Here is a 26,344-nt window from a genome sequence, read left to right as displayed (position 1 = left end):
GGCTCTGGACTCCAGAATGCAGGGGGAGGCCCAGGGGCTGGAAAAGGCCAGGGCCCGCCCACAGCAGCCGCCTAAGCCAGAGCAGGGTCCCCAGCAAAGCTCATGCCCAGCCCCCTGGGGGCGGAGGGCCGGCCCATGGCCCAGGTGGTGTCCCTGCCCCGCCCCGTTCCCCAGGGATAGGGAAGGGAGGGGCTGAGAGGAATGACCCAGCTGCCCTCAGGGCCTTTCCCCCCAGGGAAACCCCTTTAGGAACCTGATTTGGGTGCCCTAAAATTCGGATAATCGCTCACCCAAACACCAGCCCTGGGAGGATGGGCTTCGCTCTTGCAAGGCTGATGTAACTCTTGGGGTTTTCTGCCCTTTGACTTTAGGACAGAAGGGAAAGGGATGCCAGTTTGCAGCAGGTAAAACTAGAGTTAGACGTCACAGATAACTTTTTGGCAGGGGCTCTGAAGCTAGATGTGGGGAGGCTGAGCTAGGGGTGGGGTGTTGGGAAGAGGGGTCATGGGTACCTGGGAGCTGTGTGTGCCAAAAATCAGGGAGGCCAGACCAGGAAATAAGTACTGTGGGGTCTTTTTGAGATCTGAGGGGGACAGAAAAGGGGCCCTATCAAGGCTGGGCCAGCGCTGGCTGCCGGCCAGCAAGGGGCCTGCTGGGGAGCTGGGGAGACAGCCCCGACCTTCTGGCATCAGCCTGAAGGAAGGCGGATTGCTCAGCCCCTTAATCCCCTTGCTGCCTGGCTTAGTAGCTCCCGCTGGGACTGGAACACTGGGCCCTGGCCCCCAGCTCTAGAGCAGCCTGGTGCAGAGCAGTGGCCTCTGCACATTCCTGGGGTTCAGGCTGCCCCCTCCGAGCACCCCCACCTCCCTCTTCTCTCTCCCAGTCTCTCGGTCCTCAGGAGTAGGGGAATGTTTAACTCTCTTCCACCTCATTAGCAATCCCCTCACGTTCAATTGGGCCCCACTGCTGCGTGGGTGCAGGAGGAATGTCACAACCCTGCTCCCACTCCTGCCAGCCCCCGGCCGCCCCCTCTGTCCCCAGTAGCCCACCCACCTTTCCTGGACTACATTGCGGGAAGGCAGGGTCCTGCTGCAGACCCCTGCTGGCTTCCTCCCCTACAGCCCAACCCCCCTCTGAAGGGACAAGTCCCCAGCCTGCTCCCTCGCATTCTTCACGTGGCTATGCAAACGAGAGGGTGCCAGGCGCTGAGCAGACAATGGCAGCCCTGTGTGCCCGCCCAGGGTGCCCGCCCAGGGCGTAGGCCTCTGGTATGGCCTGCAACTCTGGCCAGAGCTGGGGGAGTGGTCTGCCGTCTGAGGGTCAAGGGTGGGCACTGCTTGGCCTGTGGTGGCCCACACTGCGACCCTCTGAGGCTCTCTGTGCTGGGAGGGTCAGAGCCACATGCTCTCAGACCTGCTTCCTGCATGACCTGCGGGTCCGAAAGAGCAAATGGGGTCTAGGACAGTGGCAAAGAAGTAAGTCCTGAGCTCAAATTCCTCTGCCACAATGACAAGACAGTAGGATCGAGGGGAGCCTCCTCCATCCTGCTGGGGCCGCAATGGGCACCCTGCGACCAGTGCATTAATTTAAGCACGCGGGCCACCGTTGCAGGCAGCAGGCCTCCTAACAGTAAGGAGACCACGGCGGAGGGAGGTGATAGACCCCCAGCCAGGAAGCAGCAGGAAGAGTTTTCCGCTTGAAACTGTGTGGTGCTTGCCCTCACGGTCTCTCTCCCACACTCCTCCCTTTTTGAGGGAGGCACCAGGTCCAGATTGAAGGGGGCCGCGGGCAGTGACAAGATACTCCCCAGGGGTGACCTGAATGACTGTGGTGCCTCAGGGTCCTCACTCTAAATGGGAGGTTTGCTGCATGGAGTTGTGGTGGTCTGTTAAGGTAAGCGATGTCTGGGGAGGGCAGGGGCCTGGTGCTGGGTAGCTGCTCCTCATATGCTTCTCCAAAGGCAAAGCCCTCCTTCTCCCCACGCTGGGCCTTGGCGCCTTTTCCCTGCCATCTGCGGGAGTGCTCTCTGTAGGGAAGATCCAGGGGTCATTCTAGTTTCAGGGGGACCTGGGTCAGGAGCCCAGAGGCCAGTCAGAAACACGCCTCAGAGACCACGGGCTGCGGCCCCCTCCATTGACAATTTGAGAGCCAAAGAGGGAAAGGGAGCCACGGTCCACAGGGCCCCAGAGCCAGCAGGAGGCCTGCATGCTCCTCCATCCTGGGCGTTCCCAGAGCCTCTTCGTGATCCAGAACAGGGCTCTCCTCTTCCTCTGAAGCGCTTCTGTTTATCCCTTCTCTTTGTTATTTGAGGCTTTGAGTCTCTCCTACCCTGATGGCCTTCCCTCATTCTTGTTCCAAAGCCTTTTGGAATTCAGATTCTGCTTCTGGAGTGGCACTCCGTAACCTGGCACAGCTTCTCCACCTAGGGCACCTACCACTCCTGGTGCCCCCCTTGCAGTCCAGTGACTCCCAGGCATGCGGGGAGAACAGGAAGGCTCAGGGACCCAGCCCAGCCTCCATTAAGAGCTCACTGAAACTGCCCTGGGGTGGCACACCACACTGTGCTTTCACTCAGGCTACGAGAAGCCTACAGTGCTAGCTTTACCCCTGCCACTGAAAAGCTATGTGACAGCCAAGTCCTCAGCTTCCCTGGACCTGGTTTCTCCACTGAAAAGTAGGGATAATAACACTTGCCCTGTCTGATGCATGAGGGAGTTTACAAGGATCAGATGATAGGTGAGAAATGCCGTTTGAAATCGTAAAACGCCTGCAGAACTGTGGCTAATTAAAGCTCTGTTCCAAAAAGACTCCCCGCACCGTCTGCCCCTCCAGCCTTCGCACCCTGGGAGTGGGCAGACTGCCTGTGGCTGAAGACCCACTGCCACTTCCTCTGCAACAGTGCCTGAGAGCCGGCCTCGCTAGGTATGTGGTGATCACTGACTGATTGGTATGAGGATTCAATGTTTTTGCCTCCTTCCCTGTGAAAAATCGGAGACCTTTCCACCGCCTTCTCTCACTGCCAGTTAGGAGGGTCTGATTCAGTCTTTAGCAATCTAGCACCTTCTCTGCAATCATCATTTGAAATTTTGGAGTTCTTATCACCCTGCCAACTCAGAGTCTGAGATTCCCGGAACTATAAGCTTGGAATGGAGACTACTTGCCTCAGGGCACACAGCTAGAAAGCAATACAGCCAGCTGTGTGGCCACCCCCAACGATTCTGCCTGCCCAGGCACGGCTAAGCATCCTGATCTGCAATCCCATCATACTCTTGGCATCTTTTCATTCGCTGCACTTAGCACATCATTTACCTTCTTCCTGAGGTCCCTGAGCACCTTGAGACTGTGTTAGCAGACACATTTTTGTGTTCCACTCTCTCGCCCGGGCCTAGCGCCTCTGTGACACATGTGGCCGTCCCATTTGTCTTATCTCCTGTGCTAACGACACTGAGTACAGGATCTGTCTCTTGATGCCCCTCCTGAGAGCTCTGTTAGATGCCTGGGGCACCAGAGACTAGTGGCGTCTTCCATATCTGAATCTTCACCGAGTTTGAGGAGTTGCTTCTCGTCCCCTCCAACCCTCCCATGGGCTCTCTCCTTTCTTCTCGCCCTTGCACGTGCCTTACCAAACACAGACCTACATCACAGTTGCATCTCAGCCAGGCTGCCATCGCCCCCATGCTTCCAGGAGGACTCGCCCCACTCTAATTATATATACTTCTCTTGGGCCTGCTGCCTTGAAAACATCTGGCCTTTTGTGAGCTCAGTTAAGAGGCTGCTGCCTGTATCTGGTTAGCATAAGCTGAAACTGTAAAGGTCATCTGCCTTGATGTGGAAACTTCTGGAAAACCAGAATCAGGCTGATGTAGTCTCCTGTAATGTTGATGTCTACCATGGGCTAAGCGTTTCGTGCTGGTTGCTTTGTGAGCATTCCCTTGCTCAACCATCCTGGGAAGGACTGTGATTCCATTCCGCTGGTGAGGAAACACACGCAGGTTCCCTAACTTGCTGGAGGTCACACAGCTCCACGTGGTGGAAGTGGGGGTGTCACCCAGCTCAGTGTGTGAGTAAAGTTCATGCTCTTTGCACTAATGTGGTCCTCTCTGTATGCCGAGTGAGTCACCCAAATAGGACAGCGGGGATCAACCATGATAAAAGGAGGAGTGACTATTTTGACTGGATCATTCCCATCAGCCAACTAACACGCAGTGCTATCTCCCAGCTCAAAAAATAATCGTTTCCTAAAAATCAATTTTTCTTTTTTAATAGAGATACGGTTTTCCCGTGTTGCCAAGGCTGGTCTTGAACTTCTGGGCTTAAGTGATCCTCCTGACTTGGCCTCCCAACATGTTGGGATTACAAGCGTGCGTCACTGTGCTCAGCCCAATAACCTTTTTTTTTAAATTGGAACTTTTGTTTTTGTTCGTATTTATTTATTTGAGATGGAGTTTCACGCTTGTTGCCCAGGCTGTAGTGCAATGGTGCAATCTTGGCTCACTGCAACCTCCGTCTCCTGGGTTCAAGTGATTATTTCACCTCAGCCACTTGAGTAGCTGGGATTACAGACACCTGCCACCACACCCAGCTAATTTTTGTATTTTTAGTAGAGATGGGGTTTTGCCATATTGGCCAGTCTGGTCTCAAACTCTTGACCTTGGGTGATCCACCGGCCTTGGCCTCCCAAAGTTCTGGGATTACAGGCGTGAGCCACCGTGCCTGGCTGTTTTTTTTTGTTTTTTTTGTTTGTTTGTTTGTTTTTTTGAGATAGATTCTCGCTCTGGCGCCCAGGCTGGAGTACAGTGGCGTGATCTTGACTCACTGCAACCTCCACTTGCCAAGTTTAAGCAATTCTCCTGCCTCAGCCTCCCAAGTAGCTGGGATTACAGGCACCTGCCATGAAGCCCAGCTAATTTTTGTATTTTTAGTAGAGACGGGTTTCACCATGTTGGCCAGGCTGGTTTCAACCTACTTACCTTGGGTGATCCACTTGCCTCGGCCTCCCAAAGTGCTGGGATTACAGGCGTGAGCCACAACGACCAGCCTTGTTCTTTCTTTGAGGCATGGTCTTGCTCTGTCACTCAGGCTGGAGTGCAGTGGAGCAGGCTTGACCTCCTGGGCTCGTGATCCTCCTACCTCAGCCTCCTTAGTAGTTGGGACCACAGGTGTGCATCACCATGCCTGGCTTTTAAAAATTTTTTTAGAGGCAGGGTCACCCTATGTTGACCAGGCTGGTCTTGAACTTCTGAGCTCAAGTGATCCACCTGCCTTGGCCTCCCAATCTGCTGGGATTATAGGCGTGAACTACTGAGCCTGGCCTAGCTGCTTCTTGATGCCTTTTCTCACACCTCACATCCAATCCATCAGCAATGCCTGTTGGCTCTACTTTAAAAATAGGCCCCAGACACCCCTGACAATCCACCACTCTCCTTTTTATTTGTCTTTAGAGCTGGGATCTTGCTTTTTTGAGCAGGCTGGAGTGCAGTGGGGCGATCACAGCTCACTGCAGCCTCGAACTTCCAGGCTCAAACGATCCTCCTGCCTCAGCCTCCTGAGTAGCTGGGACTACAGGCGCACGACACCTCTCCTGGCTAATGTCACTACACTCTTTCTTGCCCAATCTACACTGCCACATTGACTTCCTTGTTTTTCCTCCACCTTGGGCCCTGACTTGTTTTATTTTCTACCTCAAAGGGTTACACACACACACACACACACACACACTTTACACGTGTTATCTGTCTCTCCTACAAAATACAAGCTGTATGAAGGTGGGGACTTGTTTTGTTCACTACCATGTTCCCAGGACCAGGCACTTAGCTGGTGCTCAGTAAATATACATTGGTTGATGGAAGAAGTGAACACTCAGGTGCAGGTTCCTACACTCAATGCCCTGTAGCATCTCAAGCACAGTAAAAGCTCTGGACCTAGTACCAGGGATGTAGCCAGAGGAGCTAAATCTCCATTTCCAGTGTTTCCTAGAGTGTGTCGTTCTGCACAGGGAGGCTGAGATACAGGACACGGAGGACAGACAGCAGAGCACGAAGCATGTGGCTGACATGGGGGCGACGTGCCAGGGCACTGCTGACCACTGTTCCCTGCCAGAAGAGGATTAACCATAATCCCAACCATTCACCCAGAGCTTTACCGTTTACAAGTGTTATCACATCCAATACTGCATCTGGGCCATACAGCTGCCCCAGAAGGTGAGCAGAGGGAGGACTATGATCCCCATTATACAGATGACAACCCTGAGGTGCTGAAGGTTAAGTGTCTGGCCTGTGGCTGCACAGCAAGTGGCTGAGCCAGGTACCAAGCCAGGCCTTCTCGTCCTGCACCTGCCACTGGGTCCTGCCTAGAGCAATTTTTATCAAGTGAGACCTCTGGGACAGAATTTTTGTCTCTGGGCAAATTTCCACTGTCTGAACAAACCAAGTAAAAAACACCATGAATCATTTATTCTTTGGTTGTCTACACAGACACTTAAATACTGTATTGCTGTCATGCAGCAGCCTGTGGAGGCCCCTTGGGGTGTCTGGGCCTGTGTCCTGAGCCCTCAGCCAGGTCCAGGGGGTGCGGTGTCTGGTCATGTCCACTCCAAGAGCAGTAGCACCATGTAGAAGGCTGTGAGCGGGGTCCCCTCGGCTGAGTGGCAGACGTAGGCTCACTGCTCCACAGCCCTGAGGGACTGGCCAGCTCAGAGCGCGGGAGAGTTCCTCTCCGTGGGTCTAGTCACCCATCTATCTGACCTGGACGCTGTCATAGCTCATCCTTGGGCTTTGATTCGCTGCCCGAGAGAGACTCTTGTGCAGGTTCAGGGGGGCCCTGCTGGGCATCCAGGGGCTGCTCCTGGGAGAGGTCCATCTCTTCTGGGCTGAAAAGCATCTTCACCAGGTCATCTGCCTGCACCCTGTCCTGCAAGGACAAACCCCTGTCCATTCAGAGAGGCCTCCGGACCAGGCACTCGCTATCTTTCAGCTGCTACTTCCCAGGGGACAAGGAAGGTTCCTTAATGGCCCCAGGCTCATCTCCTTCCCAGCAGGTCCTACTCTCTGGACAAGGACAGCTGAAGTGGGGCCCAAGGACGGAAGCAAGAACTCAGCATCGCTCCCTGTCTTGACCCCTTTCCCCACCTGGATCCCGTTCACAGCAGGCCCAGGGAGGACAAGGCAATGTGACCATAATGACAGGGCATTGGAGCTGGTGTCCCAAGTGCTCCTTTCGTGTCTCGGCCACTGGCAATGGGATTGGGGGAAGGGAGAGGCAAAGCCAGGGCACTCTGGGAATGGGTCACTGCAGCACCGGCTGCTCTCACCCGCTCGCTGTGTCGAGGGTCCAGGGTGAACCACAGGGCGATGGCACAGCGCTGCCCCCTGGTGACAGCCTTCACTCCATGTGGGTTTTCAGTGCCTGAAGAGAATCCCACGGCCCTTCCACACTGAGGTTGCACCTCTGCCTAAGGGGGACAGAAAGGGAAGGGGGGGTTGCACAGGACAAAGACTGTGGTCCACTCTCAGAAGAGACATGGGCTCATTATGGCTCAGGACCGAGGGCAGCTCTTCAGGTTGGCTTCCCGAAGGCCAGAACTAAAGAGAAAGGGTGACCGGCGAGAGGAGTGATGGACACGTCTGAAAGCCCCTCTGGCTGGGGGAAGGGTACTGCCCACTGGGAAGTCCAGTTGGTTATTTTTGTCCACCGCACTTTGGGAACATCAGCTGTAGAAAATGGACTTTTTATCTCCCAGGGACAAGGACAAAGGAGCACTCACCGTCACCGTCTTGGCATCCAGTTCAGTGAAATAAAAGTTTCCGCCATCGAAGTCTCCATTGAGGTAAAGGATGGCGCTGGCAAAGGCAGAGACATCTAAACACGGCCCTTCCCCACCTCCCTCTCCCCAGAGTCTTTGCCTCCAGGTGCTCTCAACCAGCAGCAGGACGGTGGTTTTGTGTGGGAGGGAAGACTTTTAAGAACCTACACTGATGCCGCACAAACTCCACCTTTCCACTCTCCACCCTCGCCTCAGAGTCCCCTGTGCCCTTCTCAGGGTGCTTCTGTACCAAGTCCACTCACACTACTGTTCCTGTCACACCACGCTATGATTCCCACTTTGCCTATCTTCTTATCCAGCAGGTTTGGGGATCCAGGGTTGGACTCTGGGAACAGCTAGCCCAAACCAGTATGTGTGTGTGCTAGGGTGGGGTAGTAGAGTGCAGGGCGCTGTGGGGCCTCTGGGAGGGCACAGACTTCCTCACCCCGCACCTGTCCCACACTCACCTGTAGTCCCGGAAGGTGTAGGCTGGGGGCTCTTTGACACACACGAGGGTCTCAGCATTCAGGATGCAGTTGTCTACGTGGACTGGATGACTATCATCCTTCCTCTCCGCCTGGACCTCTGGGGCCAATGTCACACGTTAGCACGGCAGCACCTCGGGAGATGGCACAGCTCTCTTCTTGGCAGGGGAGGTGCTTCCCAAAATGTGTCTGAGTCTATGGAATGCCCAGTGAACTAGGGGGGTGTCTTTGGCTAAGCCACAAGCCTAGGGGCCAGGACAAGTCTGCAGGCTTCCTAGGACAGTTCTTGGCAGAAGTGAGCAGGGTGTGGCAAGCAGGAATGAAGGGCTCCAACCAAGGGCAGATCCTGGGCAGAATGGCACAACCCTTGTTTGTAGCTGCACTTTACAAAATACAAAGGCCCAGGGAAGCGAGAATGAGGGGTCAGGAGGTGGGAGGGATGCAGGGCAGAGTGGTCAGCCTTCCCTCAGGATGGCAGAAGATGAGACTGAGTGGGAAGAAGTGGGGCAGAGCTGCCTAGCAAAGGGAAAGCATGAACTTCAGGGGGGCTCTGGGGTGGGGTGGGGTGGGTGAAGAAACCATGCAGGGAGAAGGTCACAAAAGGGAACAGACTGGGCTCACTGTCAAATACCAGGCAGACCATGTCTTTCCCCAATGTAAACCTTTGTGTAGGCACCATCACATCGTGGTGGGTGCCTCCTTCTCCATTCCCACTTGTCCAGCCAGTCACTAGGTCCTGTCCATCCACCTCCTGCACCTTCCCAGGGCCTCGCTTCTCCCTCCTCCCACTGCCACTTCCTGAGTTTAGGGCTTTACCCTTGTCCACGGAGGTCACCGCCGACCAGCTTCCCTTTTTGGTTTGAAATCTCTCCGCACACACAGCAGCAAAATGAATCTTTTAAAAGTCAAGGCCTCACCACGTCCTTCACTGCTTGATGAGGCCTCTCTGGCCTCCTGGGGCCTGTGCCTGTGCTCTCCCACCGGGGGCTTGTGACACACCCAGTTGTGTGTCTGACTGGTCCCTTTGGGTGTGCCCAGATTCTGACAGAATTCCAAACATCCTGAGGCAGAGGAAAGCTGTCTGATCTGTGCCACCTACCAATGGCCGTCAGTGCCAGGGGCCTGCTGAAGGCTCCAGTATGACAGAGCCGGCTCTGGGCCACATGGGATCCTTGCAGCACTGGCCGAACCTCTCGCCTTCTCAGACATGCAGAAGGGAATGTGGGTGGGTGAGGGAATGAGGCGTAAGCTCCAGGCCACTCTCACTTGTAAATCACGCAGCTCTCTCACAAATTTGGTATTTAACAATTAGTAAAAGAGAACCTGCCACATAGCTATGGTTGAGCTAAAGGATAAAAAATCCTTGAAGGTAGCTCTCCAGGATTTGGCAGCTTTCTTAGTTCCCCTGACTACCGGGCTGCACAATGCCTCCAATCCTGTGCAAATACCATCCCACCACCCAGTGTACTCCGTAATCGTATTCATCCTGCAAAACTCCCATCGCTTCCTCGGGAAGCCTTCTTTTTGCTGTTATTATTTTTGCTTTTAACAAACCCTTCTGGCCGGGCGCGGTGGCTCAAGCCTGTAATCCCAGCACTTTGGGAGGCCGAGACGGGCGGATCACGAGGTCAGGAGATCGAGACCATCCTGGCTAACACGGTGAAACCCCGTCTCTACTAAAAAATACAAAAAACTAGCCGGGCGCGGTGGCAGGCGCCTGTAGTCCCAACTACTCGGGAGGCTGAGGCAGGAGAATGGTGTGAACCCGGGAGGCGGAGCTTGCAGTGAGCTGAGATCCGGCCACTGCACTCCAGCCTGGGCGGCAGAGCGAGACTCCGTCTCAAAAAAAAAAAAAAAACCCTTCTGTTGAGGGCTGACTTTCAACAGGTGGCAGCAAGGGAGCTGCTCAGCTCTGTATGAAATCCTGACCGGGAAGCAGGTCCTCTGCGAATGGTTTAGCGCCAGCTTCCCCATGAACGTGCGTTGTGTGACGAGTGAGGGGAGGCCACCTTTCTGGCTGCACCCCGTTTCCCTCTGGGAAGCCTTCTTGATAGCCAGGTAGGTTGACTATAACTTCCTCCATGCTACTGTGGCATGCATCACACTGGGATGCCACTCATTTGTTTACATTGGTTCCCCAACTGGAGAAAAGGGATCGCATCCTATTCTCTGTGTCCTCAGCATCCAGCACAGAGCTGAGATGCAGCATGTGTGGGAGCCTGCGGGGGTGATGAGTCCCACCTTCGATGGCAGTGCGGCACACCAGATGAGAGTAGGAGAAGTAGAGGGGCGTGTCCAGGCGGAAGTAGGACTCCATGATGCGCCGCACCTTCTCCGTCACGTTGTAGTACAGGTGGGCACTCTGCAGAGGAACTTTGCCTTCTTGCCCCAGCTGCCAAGGAAACAGGTGGTCAGCTGCCCTGAACGCCTGATATGGTTTGGCTCTGTGTCCCCACCCAAATCTTATCTTGTAGCTCCCATAATTCCCATGTGTTGTGGAAGGGACCCAGTGGGAGATGACTGAATCATGGGGGTGGATCTTTCCCGTGCCATTCTCATAACAGTGAGTAAATCTCACGAGATCTGATGGCTTTAAAAAAATGGGAGTTTGCCTGCAGAAGTTCTCCCTTTGCCTGCTGCCATCCATGTAAGACGTGACTTGTTCCTCCTTGCCTTCCACCATGACTGTGAGGCTACCCCAGCCACATGGAACTGTAAGAGTCCAGTTAAACCTCTTTCTTTTGTAAATTGCCCAGTCTTGGGTATGTCTTTATCAGCAGTGTGAAAACGGACAAATACAACGCCCCTCTTTGGGCTGCCAGAGACAATGAGGACTAGGCCCATCTCACATCCCCGCACCCCCACTGAAGCTGCAGCCTCTGCTGCCCATGCCCAATACCTCTACCATATTCCTCTTCCTCCTCTCCTTCTTCTCTCTATGAGCACTCTGTGCATCCTGCACAGAAGCACAGCCCTCTGAAATCAGCCTTTCTTCGGAAAGCATTCTCATAGCTTTGGCCAGCAGTCTTAACTGCTCACTTTGCTTTTATTACACTCAGTCGAACAGCGAGGATTCGAAAGAGAACCTCACTCAACATAACTCATCTTCACTTCCTGGCAACAGGAATGTTGGCAGGTGGACCCTCTTCACCTTTCCTGGCACCAGCCCCAACTCCTCCTCAAAGCCTGAGCTTCCCCCTTTCCCACCGCTTTCTCCACACTCTAGAATGCCAAGTGTTGATCTTACCTTGAGGGCTTTGAAGACAGTGACACCATAGAACTTTTCATTGGGAGTATGTGGGGAGGTTTGACCCCGGTAGCCATCTCCTGAGGTTGCTGCCACCTACAAGGCCCAAAACACAAGGTGATGTTAGCCACGACAGCTGAGGGCTTGAGAAGAGGTGGTCAACTGCAGCCAGCAAGAGGAAGGTGAAGGCTACCACCCAAGGGGCACTTGATGGGGAGAAGCTGGACCCTCAGGGGAAAGTGCAGTCACTGGGCTTCCCTTACGTTGGTCAGTCTCTGCAGCTCCTGACATTCATGGTCAGAGATTACACCGTCCATCACCACCCGCTGGGAACCATTCAGGAGTCTGGAGTTCATGGTGAGACTGATGCCTTCATACAGCAGGGGGCCACCTGCAAAGCAATGACAAAACTTTAGCTAAATCTAGCAGCAGCTCTGACCAAAGACTCTCCATTAGATATTGCCTCCTTGTCATAAACAGAAATTCCAGCTGTTTCCTTTTCACCAGCAAAATCTCCCGCTAGGTCATTTTCAAAGGCAGAATAGTCCAGAGGACAGAACATAGAGCTGAAAGATGAGATTCCCAGTCCCAGCTCCATGACCAAATAGCTGCTAGCTCTTGGGCCATGACACACTGTTGAGGAAACATCAGAAACACAATCCTAAAACATGAGCTCGAGAATGAGGAAGAACTGACTTTGACTCCTAGATCCTCCATTGATTAGCTGTGTGACCTTGGCAAGTTACTTAACCTCCCTGAGGTTAATTTTAATTAATTAAAATGTTCTTATCGGTCAAACAGCATCTACCTTATATGTTTGATGCCAGTATAATGTTAAGAACAAGGAAGGCAAGTTAAACACTTAGCACGACATTTGGCAGATGGTAAGTCCTCAAAAGTTTGGCTACCATGATATCATCATTTTCATTTAAAATAAGGATCTTGCAATCTGCATGACCCATCTCTCAGACAATTGTAAGAATCAAGAGAAATAACAAAGTGAAAGTGGTCTGAAAACAAAGGAATGCTGGACAAATTATTTTCATACACTAATCTTGTTTAATTAACCTCTGTTAATTTAAGCAACTATAGGGCAAAGGTCAACATTTCTCTCTTACAGTTCTCATGGTGTTTCTCTGTGCTAGGGACATACTAATACTAGAGACTCAGTTCATCTCCACTCGATAACTGAGGCTTCAGTGTGTACCAGGAACTGTGCCAGACAGGGTGAGAGATGAATCCTAGAAGCAGTACCTGTTCTCTAACAATTATGCAAATAACTAGCACAAGACAGATCGTAAATGCCCTAAGAAGTTCAAAAGAAAGGAGGGCACTCCAATCATCTGGGAGGTTAAGAAAGGCTTTACGGCTGGGCATGGTGGCTCACACCTGTAATCCCAGCACTTTGGGAGGCCGAGGTGAGTGGATCACAAGGTCAGGAGTTTGAGACCAGCCTGGCCAACATGGTGAAACCCTGTATCTACTAAAAACACAAAAAAATCAGTCAGGCATGGTGCCACATGCCTGTAATCCCAGCTACTCAGGAGGCTGAGGCAGGAGAATTGTTTGATGATCCCGGGATGTGGAGGTTGCAATGAGCAAAGATTGCACCACTGCACTCCAGTCTGGCAACAGAGCGAGACTCCGCCTCCAAAAAGGAAAAAGAAAGGCTTTGCAGGGTGTATCTCAGATGCCCTCATGGGCAGGGATGGTGGGAAGCATACTAGGAGAGCCAGGCATAAACACAGACTGGTGGGCAGCAGGCAGGCTTATGGAACAAGGTGCAGTCCTGTGTGAAGAGAAGGTGTAAACAGGACAACAGTAGAACATTCAGTTAAGGGGCAGGCACGGAGGATGGGTCAGAGGCCAGTGTGTGGAAGACTGGCCTAGCTACCATGAGCAGGCAGAGGGAAGGACAGGCCAGGCGAGGAGAGGGTGGGTACAGATAGGAGGTGCCAGGCCCTGAAGGAGACCTGAGGCAATGAAAAACAGAAAAGGCTGGGGAGAGAGCTGAGAAGCAGCACTGCAGAGCAGAGCCACAATCAGTAGGCCTTCCCAGCAGCTTGCAGGGGACGGGCACAGGAGGAAGAGGAGTCAAAGGAGGCCTGAAGGCGTTGAGTCTCGGTAACAGGACGAATGGTGAAAACTGGGAGAAAAGAGTTTGGGAGTGGGGAGACAGGATGAGTTAATACCTATAGAAGTGGACAACACTAGTCACTCGTGTTTCTGTGACACAGGAGTCTTCTTTCTTTTTTATTTTTTTTAAAGATGAGGTCTTGCTATATTGCCCAGGCTGGATTCAAACTCCGGGGATCAAGCGATCCTCCTGCCTCAGCCTGCCGAGTAGCTGGGATTACAGGTGTGCACCACTACATCCTGGAGTCTGATTTCTGAACCAAAGGACAATTCTCAGTGCTCTTTCCAGTTGAAAGTCCCGCTGGTGAGTTAGGAAGGATGCCCACTGAACTGGGACCCTGAGGCTGGCTCATGGTGAGTTCTGTAATGCTGGGGTGCAGCGCTGCCTGGCAAACGTGAGGTGACCTGCCTGGCTCCCTGAAGACAGTCAGACATGCCCCTATCTCTGTCCTCTCACCTTCCCGGGTCAGTCTGCTCACATCCAATGACTCCTTGGTCTTCTCTTCCACTAGGGTCTCAATTTCCTTCATAAGGTTCCCAATCTCCTGGGAGATGCGTACGGCTGTTTCCCGTTCTGACCTATGGGCACAGCCGCTCTGAGGACTGCATTCGAAGGCCAGCCCTGGGCTCCACCCCAACTTCCCAAACTGGACTTGCCCACCCCTTGCCAGGAGTTCACATCTGCCTAGGCTCAGGAAGCCTCAAGTGCTTCATCAGACTGATCCAACCATGCAGTTTCTTCAAGGTCCTCACTTCTGTTTCTCTTGCAATCTCTTGGGAATCACCTCTTCCGGAGTCCATGAATCCTAAGTAGGTCCGGAAGAAATGAAAAAGGTAAGATGATCTACTTAATCTTCCAGGTGTCTCAATGCATAAAATAGGCCCACAGAAGTAATCCAGCTCATCACCCTCTTCCTTTCAGGAGACAAAATGGGAGGTTTCCACATCTAAGTCACTTCTAGCTGCCCAGTGTTCCCCTTTCATCTGTCTCTCATCCCTGCCTTGCACAGATCCCAGGCTAGGCTCAGCCTCCAACAAGTTTTCTGTCAGAATTGCACAGTGTTCCCCTCGTCCCCATTCGTCTCCCCCGCTCACTCTGTCCCTGCGCCCTTCCAGCTCCTGTACCCTAGCTCACCGGATCCACAAAGGGGATTCCAAAAACATCATAAGCGAAGAAGAGCAGCTCTTTCTCCAGAAGGCTTCGCTGTCGGTACTCTTTGGCACTCTGCGGGTACAAAGGCAAACAAGTCCCCCAGAACTCAGCCCTGGCTTTTAACCTCTGGGGGTTCCCCTCCCTGGCACCCCACACTGACGCTCCCATGTGACCTGAGGCCTCCTTCTCCCTACCAATGCTCTCTGTCTGTTCCTCAGTTTGTGACAAAAGTCTAATTTCTGTGTCCAAGGGTTTCTCTGCCTGGCACAAGCAATAGTACCTCTGAGGTACCGGAATAACCAGGCTTTACTTAAGGGAAAAAGCCCTGCTCCTCCCCCATCCCAACCCCCATTAGTCTCTAGGACAGAAAATCTGATGATTCTTAGAAGTAGAAATATTCTTCAAAGAAGGAGAATTCCTTCTTGACTTCTACAGGAGTCCACAAAGCAGGAAAAGGAATCAGGCATTAGGCAACTGACATGTTATTCATTTAATCTTTATAGCCACATCTGAGGTTGATACTAGTATGCTCATTCTACAGAGGAAGCATCTGAGGCACAGAGATGTACCACTGTCTAAGGTGACACTACAGGACATGGGAGAGCAGGGACCTACAGTCAAACCCAGGTCTTCTGTTATCTTTTTTTTTTTTTTTTTCATAGCAGAATGTGCATTTGGACAGACAGAGCCGGGTCTTTACAGTCCTAAAGCCCATGTGCTTTCTGTTCTGCCACCTGCCTCCTCTCAGACCCTAACCAGGCCACACCCCTCCCTGAGAATGAGCAGCTGCAGTGGGAGGGCCTGGCACTCTGGCCTTCCCACGTGGACTCCCGGGCAAGGCTTACCCAGGGCAAGGAAACTGAGTACCTTCCAGGGTCACATCTTTCCCTAGGTGCCCTGCTAATCTCCAAGCAGCAGGAGGAGGAAGGAAGAGAAAAAGAAGACATCATCAGTTGAAATAAAACATGAAGCAGTTCAAGGAGGAATTAAAGGAGTCAATGAATCCTATGTCATCTACTATATTTACCTAAGAGGAAGAGAGACGCTTTCTCCTCAGGAGTTTACATTACTGGCTTCTGTCACCAAGTGCTATGTTATCTCATTTAATCCTCTCCAATTACCCTATAAGGCTGCTATGAAGCAAACCCCACTTCCATCCTTTATTCATTCCACGCTCATTTACTGAGTGTCAGCCATGTGTCTGGAGCTGTGCCTGCACTGGGGCCAAGCAGGGAACAGATTCCGGTCATCACCGACTGGCCACAAGCCACTGCACAAGTTGCTTCCTCTCTCAGATGCTAACAGACCTCATCCCTAAAGTGGGAAGAAGACTGCCCACCTTGCAGGGCAGCTGTGATGATTAAATGGGATGATGGATACAGCCCACCCTGCACAGAGCTTCACCTGGACAGGGGCTCAACAAATGTTAGTTACCATCTTTCCAAAAGGGGACTTCTAGTTACAAATGCGAGATTGGCCACATGGGTTTATTTCCCCTCACTCCCCTCAGGCTCCCCTTAATGGCCATAAGGCAGGGAAAAGGTATTAACCAAGCAAGACGAAAGAGACTGAAAGTGCCATCTTAAAGCCAGATGGTCACCATCTAGTGGCCAAAGAGGACAACTACAAAGACAACACACACAGGAGGGACAGCAAGAGGCTGTTTCTACTGGAGCCTCTCAGACTCCCCAGGGCTGGGAAGGAAGAGCCTGGGTGTTTCCCTTCAGCGCAGCAGCCTTTGTGTTTTACAGATATTTCTCCCGGTTTTGGAGTGAGACAAGGAAAACGCTGAAAGATGGGAGAGAGAACAAACAATGGCAGGAAGAAGAAGAGATGGGAAAGAAAATGGAGACAGAAAACAGGTGAACAGGAAAAAAAAAACAAAAAACAAATAACCCAGCATTAAGTGAAAAAGATAGATCTTGGCCAAACAATATCGAGTGTCCAAGTTAGGGGTGCCAAGAGGGGAAAGAACATGCCCGCCGCGCAGTTCTACAGGACTCAGAGAACAGACTTCTGGGCCCAGATAACACTAATTGAGGCTCCTGTGTACTCCCCACACTCCCTCCTGTGCTGTGCTCCTTTCTCCTCTGAATAACAAGCCGAGTGGGTGAACTCACATCTGACCCCGACACTGACACCTGGCTCCTGCCCTGCACGCGCAGCACCGACTCCCCTCTGCTACCCCACTCTTCCGCCCTCAGGTCTGCATTCAGGAGTTCAGCTGGCAGCTGTCATAACAGAAGGAAGTTTCTCACCTCACGGGGGCCAATGGATCTGGCGTGTTCTTCTCCAAGCATAGCTGCATAATAGGCCAAATTTTGGTTCATCACCTCGTCATTGGGGAAGAAGAGAAGATAGGTCTTGGCACATTCAACAGCCTGTGTATAATTCCCAACTGCAAAGTGGAAAGAAGAATGGCTGAGAGGAAAGGGTCAAAAGGAAAGGATCAAATCCTGGCACCAGGGACCACTTGGTGCTCAGTCTCCGCAAAGCTTAGGCAATGGCAACATGACAAGGTGGTGCCTGCTACTTAACATCATGGCCTGATTTCAGGGGCAGAAGTTATGGAATACACATAGAATGTGTGATTAATTTTAAGGTGAGGTGGTCAGTGTCCTCAGGGCTGCCTAACAATGAAAGAGAAAAGAATCAGAATTCTCTGCATGCCCACATCTTTAAAGATGCACAAATAATTCAAATACTCCTTAATATTCTGCCTCAATACACTCAATCATTAGATCAATTTCTCTGTCTTCCTACCTTCTTTTTTCTATAGATTTTCAGAAGACGGGGAAGATTACAATAGCAGACTGTCTCTTTGGCAGAATAGTTCTTGTTGATATTTGTTAGTCACCTCAACTCAACTGTAAATACTGTACACTCATCAATATGTTTGTAATGCTTAGCACACAGTGGGAACTCTGCAAACAGTTGGTTTTCTGGGTATTAATTGGCAGCCCCACAAAAGCATCAGTGCTATATCAGGGAGAGGGCTGGCAAATGTCCTCTGAGCTAAACAGTGGCACACCCTTACTTTCGCTATTAACTTTAATTCGAAAGCAAAAATAGATTACAAGTTATAGAAGGCACAAGAGATGAGGTCCTAAGTCTCCCTCCCCCAGCTTTTTGGGTTGCTGGTATTGGCTTCCTAGGCCAGTTGCTTATAACAAACTACCCAAGGATCACTTGGCATGGTGCCTCCCGTAGCTACTGAAAGAAGCCAAACACCTTGAGGAAGTAAGTGGCTGTAATCCCTGTCCACCTTGCCTTTAGCTTCTTAGTTAGCCAGCAGAGAAAGAGGAAGGAAAGCAGGCCTTACTGTTATAGTAGGCAAACTGCAGATAATTATAATGGGATGGGAGGAAGTCTTCAAAGGGCTTCTCTCGACTTGGGTGGGAAGCAAGCTCAGTGACGCAGTTCTGCTTACAGCTGAGGACCTGGATATAATGATCTGAAAGGAATCAAAGAGGCGGAATAACTATGAGGTCACTCTTTAGGACTCAAATTCTGGTTAAAATGAACGCATTCAAATGGAAGCAATTTTTCATCGGCTTCTCAGATTTAATAAATTGAGGGATGAGGGTGAAGATTCTCCATTTATATTATCAGATGGTGACCTTAGAGTCCCAGGAGGCCTGGTTGAAGGTCTGGTTCTGAACTGCACCCACCTGTGATGGCCTGGAAGAGGTCAGCGTTGTACTCAAGGTAGTTGTAGCCATCGTAGTCATAGGGCCCTTCGCAGAGGGCATGGCACTCCTCATAGGCCACAAAGTACTCGTGCAGCGCCGCCTCTAGGTGGGGCACGGCTTCCTGTGGCTGTTCCTCTGAGTAGAGTCGCACTCCCAGTCGAAATTCTTGCTACTGGGAAGAAGGAGCACTCAAACGCAGGCCACAGAGGAGGAACCCACTCTCCTTGACCTCAGCCATCTTCACGGGGGTCCTAATTTCCTGTTCCTCAGGTTACGGATGGAAAGGGGTGACCTGGGTGCCACTATATAATGAAGGCCTTTTGTAAATGGTCTTTACATGTTCCTCCGGAAATTTGAAAACATTTAGCTTTTTTCGAGACAGAGTCTCACTCTGTTGCCCAGGCTGGAGTGCAGTGGCACAATCTCAGCTCACTGCAACCTCCTCTTCCTGGGTTCAAACGATTCTCTTGCCTCAGCCTACCTAGTAGCTGGGATTACAGGCACGTACCACCGTGCCCAGCTAATTTTTGTATTTTAGTAAAGATGGGGTTTCACCATGTTGGCCAGGCTGGTCTCGAACTCCTAAGCTCAAGCAATCCTCCCACCTTGGCCTCCTAAAGTGCTGGGATTATAGGTGGGAGCCACCGTGCCTGGCCAAAAAACATCTAACTCTTAATCTGGATGAAAGATATCTGGGAGTTCATTATGATTTTCTTTTACTTTTCTTCCCTCCCCCGGCCCCCACCAAATTAGTAACAGATTCTTGCACTTTTTTTTTGAGACAGAGTTTCACTCTTGTTGCCCAGGCTAGAGCGCAATGGTGCAATCTTGGCTCACCGCATCCTCTGCCTCTGGGGTTCAAGCAATTCTCCTGCCTCAGCCTCCAGAGTAGCTGGGATTACAGGCATGCACCACCATGCCCGGCTAATTTTGTATTTTTAGTAGAGACAGGGTTTCTTCATGTTGGTCTGGCTGGTCTCGAACTCCTGACCTCAGGTGATCCACACGCCTTGGCCTCCCAAAGTGCTTACAGGCGTAAGCCACCGCGCCTGTGCCAGATTCTTGCGCTTTTTTGTAGGGCTAACAGTTTTCAAATAAACACAACTTACATTTTTTTTGTTTTGTTTTGAGACAGAGTCTTTTTTTTTTTTTTTCCTGAGACAGACAGCCCAGGCTGGAGGGCAGTGGCGTGATCTTGGCTCCCTGCATCCTCCACTTCCTGGGTTCAAGTGATTCTAGCACCTCAGCCTCCTGAGAAGCTGGGATTACAGGCATGCACCACAACACCTGGTTAATTTTTGTATTTTTAGTAGAGACAGAATTTCACCATGTTGGCCAGGCTGGTCTTGAACTTCTGGCCTCAAGTGATCCACTCACCATGGCCTCCCAAAGTGCTGGGATTACAGGTATGAGCCACCATGCCTGGCTGACATAACTTACTTTTTTTGTGTGTGTGTGTGATGGAGTCTCACTCTGTCACCCAGGCTGGAGTGCAGTGGCACAATGTCAGCTCACTGCAACGTCCGCCTCCCAGTTCAAGTGATTCTCCTGCCTCAGGCTCCTGAGTAGCTGGGACTATAGGCACACACTACCATGCTCAGCTAATTTGTGTATTTTTAGTAGAAACAGGGATTCACCATGTTGGGCAGGATGGTCTCGATCTCCTGACCTTGTGATCTGCCCGCCTTGGCCTCCCAGAGTGCTGGGATGACAGGTGTGAGCCACTGAACCCGGCCACAATTTACCTTTAAAAGTCATTCTTTTCTTTTCTTTTTTTTGACTCTTGCTTTGTCACCCAGGCTGGAGTACAGTGGCACGATCTCAGCTCACTGCAACCTCCGCCTTCCAGGTTCAAGCTATTCTCTTGCCTTCACCTTGAGTAGCTGGGATTACAAGCATGCGCCACCATGCCTGGCTAATTTTTGTATTTTTAGTAGAGATGGGGTTTCACCATATTGGCCAGGCTGGTCTCAAACTCCTGACCTTAAGTGTACCACCCGCCTCGGCCTCCCAAAGTACTGGGATTATAGGTGTGAGCCACTGTGCCCAGCCTAAAAGTCATTCTTACATTGTTTCTAACATTCTTGGTTCATAATTAAATGTAAGGAACCATAAGCTCTCTATAAAATGCTGTATCATCACAGACAATCTCTCCTTTGGAATAGACTTTTCCTGCTAAACAAACAGAATAAGAACATTGAGGGCTACTGTAACATTTATTGTAGTGAAAATCAAAAATGTACATGACCAAAAAAATGTGACTAGTGAATGAATATAGTCTCCGCATAAGATGGACTATCATGCAGCCATAAACAATTATGTTTTCAAATAAAACTGAAGACATGAGAAAAGGCTGATACTAATGTTAGCTAAAAAATGATGACAGGGCTGGGCATGGTGACTCACACCTGTAATGCCAGCAGTTTGGGAGGCCAAGGTGGTAGGATCGCTTGAGCCCAGGAGTTTGAAATCAGCCTGGGCAACACAGTGAGACCCCATCTCTACAAAAAATAAAAACAATAGGTGGGTGTGGTAGTGCATACCTGTAGTTCCAGCTATTTGGGAGGCTGAGGCGGGTGGATCACTTGAGCCCAGGAGGTCAAGGCTGCAGTGAGCCATGATCACACCACTGCACTGCAGCCTGGACAACAAAGTGAGACCCTGTCTCAAAAAAATAAAAATAAAAAAAGATGATAAAAAATGCATACACAATATAACACCAAATTAGATGAAAAAAATTATATACGGAAGACTATCTAAACTGGTTTTCTTAAGGTGGCAGTATTACAAATGATTACTTTTTGTTTTATACTTATTTACATTTCTACAATGTTATACAATGAACATTTATTACTTCTGTAATGTAATTAGAAAACAACCTTAGCAATGTCATTTAAAAAAAACGAAAGAATGCATGCCTGTAGTCCCAACTACTCAGGAGGCCGAGACTGGAGAGTCTCTTGAGTCCAGGAATTTGAGGTTACAGTGACCTATGATCAAGCCACTGCACTCTAGCCTGGGTGACAGAGCAAGACTCTGTCTCTAAAATAAACTTAAAAAGAAAGAGAGAAAGAAGGGGATAAAGTTTTTTTTCACCATATGGGGTTGAGTCTCAAGATCCTTGAAGTCGGCCTCCTTTACTCCAGACATGGTTTGGTAATAGTCTAGGTTCTGCCGCATCTCCATGTGCTCAGGATTGCCCATGAAGAAGGTGTGTGCTGCAGCGACAGCTTTCTCCAACTTGTTGATCTAAGAACGAAGCATGAGAAGGTAATGCTCACATCCAAACTCTGAATGTTTGTGTCCACATGAGCAGTCTACATAAACAGGAAATCCCTGCTCCCCGAGCCCTCCACTCAGCATGCCCAGCCCTGCCAGCCCCAAGAAGCACACCTATTGCAGGAACTACCCACCAGAGATTAGGAGCACAGTGCCCTGGGCAGATTTGTAGCTCTTTCCCAAGTCAGATTTAGGGGTTCCCCAGATTATAGGAAGTAGCAATGTTGTATTTTAAAACAAAGGTCATATTGTATGGGGAGTGCTGTGAAAGACTGACTGCCCATATGATATGTTTTCATGCTGGGCGCGGTGGCTCACATCGGTAATCCCAGCATTTTTAGAGGCCGAGGCAGGTGGATCACTTGAGCTCAGGCGTTCAAGACCAGACTGGGCAACATGGTGAAACCCTGTCTTTACAAAAAATACAAAAATTACATGGTACTGTATGTCTGTAGTCCCAGCTATTCTGCAGGCTAAGGTGGGAGGATCGCTTGGGTCTGGGAGGCAGAGGTTACAGTGAGCCGAGATGGTGCCACAGCATTCCAGCTTGGGTGACAGAGCAGGATCCTGACTCAAAAAAAAAAAAAAAAAAAAAGAATACATATATATATTTCATGATTCAAATGTAATGCCTGACCTGAAAAAATTCTGTGGCTTCAAGGATTTAGGGGTAGAGAAAAAAGAGCAGCTAACAGACTATGCCTAAGAATTTTCCTAGAATTTTTTTTTTTTTGCATAAAATAAAATGAAGCATTCTTGAGACATTTAGGGAAAATGTGGATGGCTAAAAATTCTAAGGTCCTTTACTAAGTCCAGACATGTACTTTCTGACTCAAAGCTCAGGGCTCATGAGGTTCAAACAAATAGGTCTAAGAAATCTGAGGGGTTGGTCGGGGGCGGCAGTTTGCGCCTGTAATCCCAGCACTTTGGGAGGCCAAGAGGGGCAGATCACTTGAGGTCAGGAGTTTGAGACCAGCCTGGCCAACATGATGAAACCCCGTCTCTACTAAAAATACAAAAATTAGCTGGGTGTTGTGGCGCACACCTGTAATCCCAGCTACTTGGGAGGCTGAGGTAGGAGAATCGCTTGAACCAGAGGTGGAGGTTACAGCGAGCTGAGATGGCCACACTGCACTCCAGCCTGGGTGACAGAGTGAGACTCCGTTTCAAAAAAAAAAAAAAAAAAAGCAATCCAAGGGGGAGAAAGAAATAGGCTACAGACTACAACAATACCCACAGCAATGGACTCCAGCATATCAAAGTAACACAGGTTTCATATATAGAATCCAACCAAATAAATCACTGATGATCTAGTAATTAACTGTGTGGACACTGGTATCAAAGAGACCGGCCATGGCCAGGCACAGGGGCTCATGCCTGTAATCCCAGCACTTTGGGAGGCTGAGGTGGGCGGATCATGAGGTCAGGAGTTTGAGACCAGCCTGACCAACATGGTGAAACCCCGTCTCTACTAAAAATACAAAAAATAGCTGGGCGTGGTGGCATGCGCCTGTAATCCCAGCTACTCAGGAGGCTGAGGCAGGACAATTGCTTGAACCCAGGAGGCAGAGGTTGCAGTGAGCTGAGATCGCACCATTGCACTCAAGCTTGGGTAATGAGAGCGAAACTCCGTCTCAAAAAAAAAAAAAAAAAGAAAAGAGGGCCAGCCGTGGTGGCTCATGCCTGTAATCCCAGCACTTTGGGAGGCCGAGGAGGACGGATCACGAGGTCAGGAGATCGAGACCATCCTGGCCAATATGGTGAAACCCCGTCTCTACTAAAAATACAAAAATTAGCCGGGTGTGATGGCATGTGCCTGTAATCCCAGCTACTCGACAGGCTGAGGCAGAAGAATCATTTGAACCAGGAAGTCAGAGGTTGCAGTGAGCCAAGATCGCTACTGCACTCCAGCCTGGCAACAGAGCAAGACTCTGTCTCAAAAAAAAGAAAAAGAAAAGAGACCGGCCAGCAGCAAATCTGGGCTTAATGACTCACTGACTGGCTGGGCAGTAGACAAGATATTTAAAGTTTACTTTCTAAACTCAGTTTCCCTAATCTATCATCTGGAGATAGCATTCTGTAGCTATCTCCTAGCATTGTTGAGAGTTCAAAGAGATAATAATACATGCAGCCTGTAATACATGGTGCCGGGCACAGATCAAGTGCTCCATAAATTTTAGATGGTATGATTAATATGCTAAGAAAACTTATTTCCTTATCACTGGTACTAGTAAAGGCACACTAAAGGAGTCAGCCCTGGTTAGGTGACCCAAGGTAAATAACTCCCCATCTCTGTACCTCAGTTTCTTTAACTGTAAAATTAGAAATTTTCTCAGGTCTGTCCCTTTTATGGAATTACTCTATCTCTTGTATCTTTCAGCACTGCTCCTGCCTGTCTCTGTTCTCCCTCATGTCCTCACTCCTCTCTCCACCCCCAGTCTTCTTTACTCCCTAAGCACTGAGGTACTTAACCTCCTCTCTTGTGGACAAATGCCTGTCTCCTAATCATGTGCCACCAGTTTCTCCTTCTTCCAAGGCTCATTCACCATGGCTTCCAGAATGAGTGTTTTAAAACCCAAATCTGAGGATGGCTCCCTGCAGTCCGCAGAATTCTCTTCCAAATTTGGCCTCAGTGACCATTCTAGCCTCTTCTCCTACTACTCCCCACACACACCTCGACATTGCAATCACAACAATTCATTTTTTTTCCTGAATACATCATGCTTTGGTTCTACTTTTCCCTCTATCTGGAGGAGCCTTCCTTCCTCTCCCCCTGACAATACTTAGGACGGGCTTCAATATTACCTCTTCTTTGAAGTCTAATTTCTCTGAGATAAAGCTAGAGTCTCCCTCCTTTGTGCTCCCACAGCCCTAAGTATATGCCCTTGCAGTATCCCTTACTACAGTAACTCTTAACATCAAAGCAAGACAAAGCAAAGATGTTAGTCGAGCATTTAAGTACCTGTACAAGAACTGGAATGCAGTAGGCATGCAATACATGTTTGTCAAATAATTTTAGAAAGTGCTATGATGAAGCGACATAACCAAAGACATAATGCAATTATTTTGATTTCAAGTCCAGCGCTCTTCTGAGTAACTAGGAAAAATGAAGGGAACTGTGTAGGCAGAATGTTGTGGAGGGGTGGAAATCTGGGGTCCCCAAGAGTCTCTCAGTCTCTCTTTAGGTCGAATCGAAGGTCTTTTAAACTACAGATATAACAGATATAATGCACAGCTCTTTCTCCCCCCACCCCCAATACAGCGGGACTAATAACAGCATCTACCTGACAGGATATTGTGAAGATTAGGGCAAATGCGTTAATAAAGGCAAACTGCTTAAAATACTGCCTGAAGTACGTGCTGGCTATCATCATCATCATCATCATCATTATCATCATCATCGTCACCATCACCACCACCAAACAAGCCTGGAACGCTCCAAGCCCAAGTGTACACTTGAAAACATGGCATTCTGGCATTCCTAAAAATACTCATGTTCTTTGTAAACCTGACAGACTAGCCAGAGGGTCCCCCCGACAGGCAGGGCCAGACAGCCCCTGCTGGCGACGTGGCAACCTCACATCCTGAAACAGAGCTGCTGAATCAAACAGCAGGAAAAGCACCACTGGAAAACCAACCGGAAGGAACATATTGTAGACCGCTACTAGCTTCTCAGTCGGACACTTAAAATGACATTAGGATGGGAGACCCAAACTACCGCTTTAATTCCCTGCAGGAGATTTCCCAGGGAACAAAATGGCCATGAGTTTTGCTTGGCCTGTGCCCTAACCCCAGGCTGGACCTCTGGGGTTAGCAACTGCCCATGCGAACTGGGCGAGGAAGGTCTCCTGCCAGGGAGCAGCTCTCCCCGGCTCCGAGGAGAGCTCCCCAGCCAGGAGGCCACTTTCCCCTCCCTGCGGACACTTCCCCGATCCCCCTGGCTCCCCAGGTCCCCTGCAACATTCCTCTCCCCAGAAGGACCCCGGCCGCCCGGCTCCGGGCTGGTCTGCACCTTGAAGTAGGCGACCTGCAGGTAGTTGTAGGGGCTCCGCTTGCGGAACTCCAGCTCCATCTCTTCGCTGAGCGAGTGGGCGGCCGGCGGCCCGAGGCAGCCGCGCAGGCAGGCGGCGCGGCGCAGGAGGCCCCCGAAGAAGCTCAGGTCGCGCAGGGCTGCGGCGCCCGAGGCCTGGGCCGGGCTGGGGAGCGATTCAGGGTCCAGCTCCCACGGGAAGTCGGCGGCACACCGGGTGCGGCAGCGCAGGCGAAGGGCGCGGAGGGCTGCCCGGGAGCGCAGCGCCCGTTCCATGCTCAGGACCACCCCGGGCCAGTCCCCGCGCGCATAGGCTGCGGTCCCCTCCGCGAAGAGCAGATCAGGAGTCACCACGCCCCATCCTGCCTCGGACTCGACCTCGGCTTGGGAGGCAGCGGCCACGACAGCCAGCAGTGTGGTCAGCAGCTTCAACGCGCGTGCCGCCATCGTCTCCTCAGACCTAACGGGACCGATAGCCACCCAACACAGAGGCCGGAGTCCCACCCCCGGAGAAGGCCCGC

The 26,344-nt window shown here is 50.8% G+C and overlaps 1 protein-coding gene across 4 annotated transcripts; it reads right to left on the bottom strand.

Annotated features, from left to right (window-relative positions):
* Nucleotides 1-6,430: 6,430 nt before the first annotated feature.
* P3H1 (prolyl 3-hydroxylase 1) lies at nucleotides 6,431-26,310 on the bottom strand. 4 transcript variants are annotated; one of them, XR_012421528.1, is made up of 17 exons: nucleotides 25,806-26,310; nucleotides 21,611-21,763; nucleotides 18,494-18,683; nucleotides 18,145-18,276; nucleotides 17,081-17,220; nucleotides 15,850-16,040; nucleotides 15,668-15,722; nucleotides 14,805-14,894; nucleotides 14,423-14,475; nucleotides 14,127-14,248; nucleotides 11,797-11,924; nucleotides 11,534-11,629; nucleotides 10,528-10,678; nucleotides 8,269-8,386; nucleotides 7,763-7,838; nucleotides 7,310-7,450; nucleotides 6,431-6,909 (listed from the first exon to the last, which is right to left on the bottom strand). XR_012421528.1 is itself a non-coding variant. In XM_074010341.1 (16 exons), the coding sequence occupies exons 5-16, from the start codon at nucleotides 17,128-17,130 to the stop codon at nucleotides 6,754-6,756; spliced, it is 1,236 nt and encodes a 411-aa protein (XP_073866442.1). In that variant the 5' UTR covers nucleotides 17,131-17,220; nucleotides 18,145-18,276; nucleotides 18,494-18,683; nucleotides 21,611-21,763; nucleotides 25,806-26,310; the 3' UTR covers nucleotides 6,431-6,753. The 4 variants fall into 4 exon arrangements, 3 of the variants coding, with proteins under 3 accessions (XP_073866442.1, XP_073866444.1, XP_005543767.2); XM_074010341.1 differs by lacking the exon at nucleotides 15,850-16,040; XM_074010343.1 differs by lacking the exon at nucleotides 15,850-16,040 and having other exon boundaries at nucleotides 15,668-15,719.
* Between the last annotated feature and the right edge of the window lie 34 nt (nucleotides 26,311-26,344).

This window comes from Macaca fascicularis, chromosome 1 (genome assembly GCF_037993035.2).
Source record: "Macaca fascicularis isolate 582-1 chromosome 1, T2T-MFA8v1.1".
Taxonomy (NCBI): Eukaryota; Metazoa; Chordata; class Mammalia; order Primates; family Cercopithecidae; genus Macaca; species Macaca fascicularis.
Note: the sequence above shows the minus strand (reverse complement) of the source record. Positions and strands in the feature narration are given on the sequence as shown.

What these genes read in the sequence shown, in the direction of transcription:
- P3H1 (XM_005543710.4), bottom strand. Translation starts at nt 26,270, where the DNA reads ATGGCGGCACGCGCGTTGAAGCTGCTGACCACACTGCTGGCTGTCGTG. An exon ending in TGCAGGTCGCCTACTTCAAG is followed by an intron (nt 21,764 to 25,805) that starts GTGCAGACCAGC and finishes CTTCGTTCTTAG; the next exon opens with ATCAACAAGTTGGAGAAAGC. An exon ending in TTGAGACTCAACCCCATATG is followed by an intron (nt 18,684 to 21,610) that starts GTGAAAAAAAAC and finishes TCTTCCCAGTAG; the next exon opens with CAAGAATTTCGACTGGGAGT.